At 36.4% G+C, this 9,787-nt stretch overlaps 1 protein-coding gene across 1 annotated transcript in view; it reads left to right on the forward strand.

Moving 5' to 3' along the window:
- DNA2 (DNA replication helicase/nuclease 2) overlaps positions 1 to 8,148 on the forward strand; it is a 20,505-nt gene extending 12,357 nt beyond the window's left edge. The window contains exons 13-20 of the mRNA XM_009894018.1: positions 542 to 766; positions 1,865 to 2,058; positions 2,166 to 2,255; positions 2,344 to 2,536; positions 6,295 to 6,384; positions 7,003 to 7,185; positions 7,318 to 7,464; positions 8,092 to 8,148. Coding sequence (XP_009892320.1) covers positions 542 to 766; positions 1,865 to 2,058; positions 2,166 to 2,255; positions 2,344 to 2,536; positions 6,295 to 6,384; positions 7,003 to 7,185; positions 7,318 to 7,464; positions 8,092 to 8,148 — 1,179 coding nt within the window. The remainder of the gene's footprint in view (positions 1 to 541; positions 767 to 1,864; positions 2,059 to 2,165; positions 2,256 to 2,343; positions 2,537 to 6,294; positions 6,385 to 7,002; positions 7,186 to 7,317; positions 7,465 to 8,091) is intronic.
- Positions 8,149 to 9,787: the final 1,639 nt, after the last annotated feature.

The following is a 9,787-nucleotide window of genomic DNA, read 5'->3' on the forward strand; positions in this document are numbered from 1 at the left end:
CTTTCCCTAGGAATCGACTGTAGGAGCATACTGGATTCAGGCTGTGGGCTGTTATTCTTGAAATAGCAGTGTCATCTCACTTGCAGTCATCAACTTGTGGGGAAAGAGGAGGCTGGAAAACAAGCAGCTGCTGCTATTATCAGATCATTCTACTGAATTGGTTGTGGCTAAATTGTCATGGAGAACAATGTTTGTGGGAATGGGCTGCATGCCTTGTTCTTACAGTGGGGATCTTTGGACTGCAGTTCCTTCTCTTCAGGGCAATTTGTGGGTGTGCATGGATGTTGTTAGCTCTTGCTGTTTGCAGTGTGCATAGTAAGTCTGCTGTTTATGAGAACTATCAAGTCTATTGCCCTTATTGTTTTGACAATAATTAACTGTCAGATCTGGCCAGAAAGACATCTACATATAAATGAAGTCGAACTTGTTATTGGCTCCCTCCAAAACTTCTTGTGTTTTTTACCTAGTCAAACATGGGATTGCTGATTATTGTATATGAACTAATAACTCTTTCTTTTTCTTTCCCTTTGCAATTCATTAGGTGAGAATTCTTTCTGCTTGTGGCTTCAGTGTTCTTCTGACTAGTTTTACACACACTGCTGTAGACAATATCCTGCTAAAGCTAGCCAAATTCAAAGTTGGTTTCTTGCGCTTGGGGCGAGCTCAGAAGGTTCATCCAGATATACAGAAATTTACAGAAGAAGAAATTTGCAGGTCCAAATCAATTAAATCTGTAACAGATTTGGAAGAGGTCTATAACAGTCAGGTGAGAAAAGTGTTTTTGCTAGCCCTGCAAATTATTAAGGCTAATTGCATTAGTATTCTGGTTGGTTGGATGCTGCAGAGAAGAAACATATTCCAAGGGTGTGTTACCACTGTAAGACATCTGAGCTGAAAAAGATAATCATTCTCTGCATTGCTGCAATTTCTTTATAGCCGATAATGACCAACATTAACAGTCTGAAAGTTGAAAAGTATTTTTTATGTCTACAGAAAGTAACTTATCATTGTAAGTAATAATTCCCAAAGACTCCAGTGCTTTTTATCAGAGATCTTGTGTGGGGAGTAGCGATTAACTGCTGCAACCTCCTCTATGTGTATTCATGTATTCTACTCCCTCTTGCCCTCCCTCTCTTGCTAGTTGTACCATTTGCAAAATCTGCAGATGGGGAAGAGGAAGTGGTGTCCTATGGAGCTGATCTGACCAAGCCTAATTTTTGACTGAAAGATTAGTGCTACCTGTGGGAATATTAATGCAAACCATAACGGGAGCTGGGTAAACTGTGAGTCAGTGGCAGCTTTAAATTAAATTCATTGAAAGAATGAAGCTTCATGGTAGCTGGAGTAAATGCCAACTTCACAAAAGCTGCAATTTGCTTTTTTGTTGATAGGCGTTGCAGGGGAATGATTGAAGTCACAAGGGAAGTGACTTAATGTTTCGTATTTTAGTCATTTCAGATTGCAGTGGAAGCACAGTGGTGGGAAGAATCATGCTGCTGTTTTGTCTTCTCTTTGTAATTAAAAAAAACCCCACCAAAACACAATTTTCTACAGTAGTCATTTTGGCACACTTCATGCATTGTATATGCATAGAACATGATACCACCCTGAACACATGGCAAGAATGAGTTATTTACTTGTCTGCCCTAAAGCTGGTTTTGTTTGTCATTTGCAATTGATGCAAGAATATGTGAGGCCAGTATGTATGTAAGGTGCACTGGTCTGATTTTGAGGATTAATAATTTGATTTATTTTACATTTTAGTTTAGTTTAATGGGAAATATATTTTTTCTTTTAACCTGGAAAATGTAGTGCTAAAATATGTAAGATGCACCTTATCCTTAAAGTCTGTCTCAATTTTCAGCCAGTGGTAGCAACGTCTTGCATGGGAGTAAATCACCCCATCTTTGTTCAGAAGCAGTTTGATTTCTGTATAATTGATGAAGCTTCCCAAATAAGCCAGCTCATCTGTCTGGGCCCGCTATTCTGCTCCAAAAGGTTTGTGTTGGTAGGGGATCATCAGCAGCTGCCTCCACTTGTACTGAATGCAGAAGCAAGGTAAGATAAAATGCTGCTGGAGAATGATCAGTAACGTGAATTCTGGGAAGGCTCTTGCAATATTTTACCTGATACCTTTTTGGTTTGTTTTGTTTGTTTTGTAACAGAGATCTTGGCATGAGTGAAAGCTTATTTAAAAGGCTGGAACAAAACCAAAATGCTGTTGTCCAATTAACTGTGCAATACAGAATGAATAGGTATTTTAAACTTTTATTATATTGGGGTTTTTAATGGGGGATTGAAACCACAAGATTTGACACCTTTTCTTGTTTTTTAAATCTCTAGTAAAATTATGTCACTGAGTAACATGTTAGTGTATGAAGGCAAACTGGAATGTGGCTCAGAGAAGGTGTCAAATGCCACTGTGAACTTGCCCAACCTAAAAAAATTGAAACTGGAGCTTGCAGATGCTTCAAAAACATGGTTGAAAGAAGTACTTGATCCAGACACACCTGTGTGTTTTCTAAACACAGAGAAGGTAAAGTTTGTTCTTTCAAAATTGTATTTTGATGTAATTTCTCAATACAGTCAATACATAAAACTTCATACAGCTTATGTAGGGTAAAATATATAAAAATGGTTTTCTAGTTATATGTAAAATGTGCAACATACAAAAATGTTGTTAGAATAGCTGATCAATTGGGGTGGTACAGCTACTACTGGAAACCATAGCGTCTAAGAGCAGCTGAAAAGTTTAATTCCAATAGTATTGAATGTACTGTAAACTTTTGTTCTCGTATGCAGGGTGTAGCTCAACGTGTGTAGCCATACTGGATGCCCTTGCAACCGTGGAATGACGTGATTTCCAGGGGCTGAGGGTCAGTGGTGTCCAAGCTGTGTGCCAGTGGCAGGGATAACTGTAGTTCTCCACTGAATTTTGCAGACATTCTAGACCCTGAAGTGTCAGGGAGGTGTAAATTAGTTTAGGTGCATCCTTTCATAGAGGCTCTAATTTTTGCCAGCAAAATAAAACTCAAGAATGGGTAAGAATTATGCAAAGAAACTGATTTCTTAGTAAAATGAGGAAGACTTTAAATGTATGTGGAAACAGATTCATAACTTAGTACATATTTGTGGTCTCTAGTACTTGCTGTCACTATGGTTAGTGACTAGATTAGGAAGATCTGAGTCTCTTTTCCTCTCTAATAGGGTTTATGTTGATTCTTACTAATACTGTGTTTTGCCAATAATTGTATCAACTGATGATCTTCTATGCTGACATTGGACAGAACTCCCCAATCTTTCTCTGCTTTCCAGGGCATTCTACAGGATTCATTTTTTTAATAACAATTCTGATAGAATCGCTTCAATGATCTAAAAAGAAACGCAGTGTTTACTTCAGTGACTTAAAGAAATTTCTAGAAATGCCTTTACTAAACAGAGGGACTTTTTCCAGGAAAATGCCTCAATAGCTGCTGTCCCTTTCACTGAAATGCAAGACAGGTGGTCCCAGGGAAACTGGCTGATACGCTGTTCATCTATTAATCACACCAAAATTGGTAATATGAAAGCTAGCGTTTCTGTTCCATTTTACTTTTTTCTTCCCTAGAAAGCCCATCTCAAGTCTAAGAAAGCTGTTCTTTTCGTAGAACGAGCAGGAAAGTTTCGTTTTCAAAAATACTCTTGGTTTTGTTGAGACATGAGGCTATAATGTCATATCTCTCTTTGGACTTCCTGTCAAAACTCCATGTATTGTGGTAGTCATCGAAGAGGAAAAAAAAACAAACAAAAAAAACACACCAACCAAACAAAAAAACCTGAACCCAAAAACCCCACCAAACAAAACCAGCATTTATTTTGTTTTCCTTGACTTTATAGTATTTTTTTCCTGCATACTGTTGTTCGTAGTGTAACCAAGAAAAGGTTCTGAAGAAACATACTTGGACAGGTACGAAAGGGGAAAAAGGAAAGAAACAATGTCATATGACACCAGGAAGCTTGCATTTATTATGCTTGCTTAAAAAAAAGGCCTCTATTATTTTGTGTTTAATAATGCAACATGTTTATGCGGGTAATCGGAAATCTATTTGTTCCTATTCTGCCAAACCCTGTGTCAGTCTGCACTGCCCCTGGCAGCTCATGACTGGTGAAAAATTACACCCTTGATTGAACTCCAGTCTTCTGAGTAACTCTAGACCAAAATTGTTGCTATGGGTTGGGGTTTTTTTTTTTGGTGTACTATGCTAACATAATAAATACAAATGTAAGCATGTGTTCTCAGCAGCAGCATGACCTAGCTTTTAGAATTTTTTTTCTTCCTAAAATAGTTTTTTGTATAGTCTTTGGCTATATTGGTACTAGCGTGGATAGAAACCAACTGTTTGTTAAAACAGTGCTTTTCTACTTGAAGATGACTTGAGCACATGCAAGTTTGGGGGCTCCTTAGGTGTGATGTTTTCAGATAATTAAATTAAAACAAACAAACAAACCCCAAACCAACCAAACCCAAACCAGCACAGCTCTAACAGTATAGCTTAATTCAGCTGTGATAGGAGAGGTCATAACAACAGTTAGACTAAGTGCATGATGGCAGTGTAAAAACAAGTTAGTATTAACACAGTAAGTATTAAGCTGTGTAGCTGTTGAGACACAAGTTGTGGAGAAACTGCTGTTTTGGAAAAGACAATGGAATTTTCTAATATGAAGGAAAATACTTTCTGCTTCTATCATCGACGCAACATACTGAAAACACACTGTCATGTAAGAGAAAATTGGAGGACACTTTGCAGAAAAATAGGATTTTTGCTGAAGTATGTAGTACCCTACTTAAGCAACACAATACAGACTACTTTTTTTTGCATGTGGCTGGAATCCTGAAATAAACTATTAATATGTGTATGCAATATAATAATAATATGCAGCCTCAAAAAGACTGCTATGTAGAGTTGGCAGCAGTGTCACATATGGGTTTGTCAATGTCTATTAGATTATTTTTTTTTTTGTTCATTTGCAGTTCTTTAGTGTGCTAGGTGTAGAACATAGATTACACTTCATGAGCTACCCAGTCAGTTGAATTCCTGGATTTGTGAAGATTTTGGTGCATGTCGTATGCTGTCAGATTTTGTACGTGTGCAGTGGTACTGCTCTAGCAAGCAGATGCCTGGAATACTCTTACAAATATTAACTGTGTATTACTTTACCCTATTACAGCCATCTCCAAATTCAGCCATTCAGACAATATTGGGGGGGTGGTTCAGAGAAGCAAAACTAGTTGTAACAGGATTCTGAGAGTGTTGCTTTAAGACAGACTATAGCACCTGCCATTTCAAGTGGGCATGCTGTCATAAATATTTAGAAGGCAAACTGAACAAAGCAGCATCTAAGAAAACAAAGTTGATGTATGTTACTAGTAACAGAGGCAAATAGTGGAATGGGTGAAGTAGTAAATGGCAGTAAATGAAGCAGAGAGCTAGAAAGCAGAGGCAGATTTAGTGTATGCTCAGTTTTAGACTACAGAGATTTTTGTTACTTGACCCCCGATGTTTGGTTGCGTACCAGTTTACTAGAAGGACAACATCAGGGACATTCGTTGTGAATGATACCACCTAAACTTTAGAGAATGCAAGAGCTAAGCGAAGAGTATAAATTATAAAATCGTGATACTGAAGTGACAAGAGTTTACATTCTAAGCTTGTTTCTGGCTTTCTGGTCTCATTTATACATGATGCAGGGAAAGGGAGTTAATAGTTAAGAAATGGTAAATTGAGTGAATACCTTTTTGGGGGGGGAAAAAAAGGAAGTAAAATTTAATACTACCATTTTGGATAGTTCTTCCTGTAGTTTTAAATGTAGACTCTCAAACATTAAAAAATAAAATTCTTTCTACCATGGAAATGAGGGAAATTGACTGTAAACGTTGTATGGAAAGCTTTAAAGCGAAAGTCCCATGTAAAATACAATTTGTTCTTTTACCTTGTCAGACTGGGAAATGTCTTTTTTTTTAATGTGATATATATTGTGTGAACTGTCAAGTCAGATGGTCAAGCTTTGGCAGTTTCTTTAAGGTGACTTGCTAGTACTAGAGACTCATTTCAGCAGATTTTCAACTTGTTTTGCAAATACAGTACTCTGAAGTTACAGTATAGCCTCTTATACTGTGTAAAATCTAGTGTTTAACCTTACTTTTTATTTAAACTGTTACTATTGAAGCACATGTGATATGGTGAGTTAGGGATCAGAATATAGTATGTCACTGTAGACAGCAAGAATCATTATTTTCCATTTATATTTTTAAAGGTCCCAGCACCAGAACATGCAGAAAAAGGTGGTGTAAGTAACGTGACAGAAGCTAAACTAGTACTCTTCCTCACATCCTTATTTATTAAGGTATCTTTTACTTTATTACATTGTTTGGAGGGACAGCTTTATAACAATTTGGACACTGCTATAGTAATGGCAACTATATGTGTTGGGTTATTGTTTAAGGGATAACTTGAAAGGTAAATTGAATATTGGCTGCATGTCAGTATGGTGAGGAGCTTGAGGTCTGCATTCAGTTCCCTGTCCCTTTCCTGGTTGGATTTGCAATGCAAAAAAAGCTGGATGCCAGTTTCTCTTAAGAGATGAGGACTTTTTTGTGATGGAGGGGAGAGGATTTACCTTTTTTTCCTTATTTCATCCAGTCAGCTTCAGGACTAGTACACACTAGGAGTTCTGAATGTTCACCTCACAGTTCGAGGAAGAAAGAAAACGTGGATTTCAAGGATATCTGTCTTTGTGCTAAGTTGAGACAAAGCTTGGGATCTTGCAGTAACTAATATATTTTTATTTTTTTTTTTAGTTAATACCAGTTAAACCTAGAGTTCCGTTGATGACAGTGTAGATAGTCTCTTGCAGTGCTGTTTTTTAAAAAAAAATAAATAAATCCTTCAGGGTCTTCTGACAGTAATGAGTATCCTAAGCTAACTGCAGTGACAATTTTTTTTTCCTTCTTTCTTCATTCAGGCTGGCTGTAAGCCTTCAGACATTGGCATTATATCACCATACAGGCATCAATTAAAAACAATCAGTGATTTGATGGCAAAATTGAAGGAGAACAGAGTGGAAGTCAACACAGTAGACAAATACCAAGGAAGAGACAAAAGTATCATAATTGTATCATTCGTTAGGAACAGTAATGATGAAAATGTAAGTTGGTCATACTAACTTTGTATCAGTCAATTCTAACAGTTAGATGCATTTTGAAAATGAGGTTTTTATCTACATTAAATTCTGAAATTTAAGTAGGAAAAATAAAAGCAGATTACATTTATTTAACAGCTTGGCACCCTCCTGAAGGACTGGCGACGTCTTAACGTGGCTATCACAAGAGCCAAGCACAAACTAATCATGGTGGGCTGTGTTCCATCCCTGTGCCGCTATTCCCCTCTAGAGAAACTGCTCTGCCATTTGCAGTCTGAGGCAATGATATCCTTTTTCTCCATGCTGTTTTGTGAAAGGGGGAAGGTAAGATTGACTTTTAAGATAAGGATGGGAAGATTATTTTTTTTTTTAGGCTGTACTTTTAACACTGACTGGCAACACAGTACAAAATGTACTAATTACATATGCCAAAGATATACTTGAGATCAAGCTAATAGATGGGTTTAGAACCTTCACTGTCTTCAAGAGTAGAAAAAAATCCATGCTGATTTGCAAGGCAACTTTGGTGTAATTTATTTTAATTTTGAGGCCTGGATTTTTAATGTCTAATGACTTTGCATTTTTTTATCCTAGTTTCTTGGCATCTTAATGTCAGTGCGATTATGTTTTCCTCACAAGTATCATGCATTTAACACATCTGGGGAGAGAATGGTTCGTGAATGATGTTGCTAGAATGGAAAATGGTATAACTTTCAGATGCCTTAGGTTTTTTTCTTTCTCTCTGGTATTGAGAGAGGACTCGGTTTTCTCTAGCTATGGCTGTTTCCATCTCTTAATTAAATAGGAAAAACCTTGTTAGCTGCTTTCTTTGCAAACACCAATACACATTCAAACAGGTTTTGTATTTTTGTGAAAGCACTGTGTTACCAAAATGCTTCCTTAACTTGCTACATCATCAATCTTCCAGCAGGGGCTCATGAAAGTATCCACAAGTGTAACATTTTATGATTGTGAAGATGGAGAGTTTTACAGGCATTTGTATATTTTCTTCTGGTGCTGCTTAATGTAAATAACTGGTTAGCGTGGGGTGTGAGCGCTGATGTGCACTGTTTAGTCTGAATGAAGCCAAACCGGAAATCACATTTGATGATTTTAAAGGTTTCTTTTCAGTAAAATAATAATACACATTTCTTTTTTTAATAAAGTGATTGTGAAGCTGGTCGCTTTAGTACCAGTGTACTTGTAACAAACCAGAAACAGGAAGTACTCTGTTCCTTCTGATACTGGATGGCTACTTCTATATTCACTTTTATCTTGATAAACAGTTATCTGTATAAATGAATGGGGAAACACTTGAGAAGGAGGGAGTAAACTAATGCTACATTGAGTCATAGTTTTCTGGGTTCAGTTTGGTTTTAAAGACTTTAAAATGTAGTTTAGATACAGTAACTCAATTTATTAGAATTCCTAATTAAGATGTGTTGTTGTGCTGTTTGGGGAAAAAAAAAAAAGGAAAAAACTTTTTCTTTAAAGCCTCACATCCTTCTTGAAAGGGTGCTTCTGGATTTTTAAATACTGAAGTCTTTTATATTTATATACATAATGTTATTAATTTTTCATATGAAGGTCTCTTGATGACTTTTCTAATCTCTTAATTTTGCATACATGTGGCAGAAATGTGGTGTTGATTCACTTAACTCCCTTTCAAGAACTAATGTATTTAGCAGGTGAATCTGTTGAGGTGAAATGCTGCCCAGCTGAAGATCATAAACTGAAACCAGAGTTTTACTATCTGACCTGTAGTCTTTTCTTCAAAAAAAAAAAAAAAAAATTTCCCAAGAAACAAAACTAGAGGTGCAGCTTGATGACCAAGACGTTTACATGCTCTGGTTCTGTTTTTTGTACAGACAATTGCATGTGTACAATACGAAATATCCTTTACTTGACAGATCTGGTTTAGTTATTTATACTACCTCATACTCTAGACTATTGCTGAGAAGTTTCTTTCCAAGGCTGCTGGTGGGAAACATCAAATTTTTTGATGCTTCAGAATCATTAACATTTGTTTTCTCTTGGATGAATGTCAAGTAGCTGTGTGCATGTAGTTGCAGACAAACTTCCAGATGTTAAATGTGGGCATTTTCACTCTTTTTTTTAAATGGCTCCCTAACTTTTGTAATGTTTGAAATAATAAAAATTTGATGGTTTTGTTAGTTGTTTATACTTTATTAATATTTTTTATAATACAAACATTTTGAACAGTACAAAAATTATTTGGATAGCTGACAGGATATCTGCTCTTTCAGGTGAAAATGCACGGTTCTTCATCAGCCGTGTATGTTCTCTGAGTCTTTCAAAAGATCAAAAAATTTAGGGTGAAACATAGTCGTATTACAGTAGTGATTTCAGAATAATATACGCTTGCATAGAAAAACCTTTCTTTCTACATTTAGGATCTATGTGTAAAAAAAGTCTTAAGATGTAGCTTATCTATTTTCTTACACCGAATTATGCTTATCTAAGATAATTAATGAATAAATAAATTAGAGGTATTGCTATCCCTCCACAAAGTTGCACAAGGACAATCCCCTTCTTCATGGCATGTCCTTTCCTCTCGTTGCATGCTAAAAATGAGACTGAGCAGAAA

Source organism: Charadrius vociferus, unplaced genomic scaffold, assembly GCF_000708025.1.
Source record: "Charadrius vociferus isolate BGI_N301 unplaced genomic scaffold, ASM70802v2 scaffold611, whole genome shotgun sequence".
Classification (NCBI taxonomy): domain Eukaryota; kingdom Metazoa; phylum Chordata; class Aves; order Charadriiformes; family Charadriidae; genus Charadrius; species Charadrius vociferus.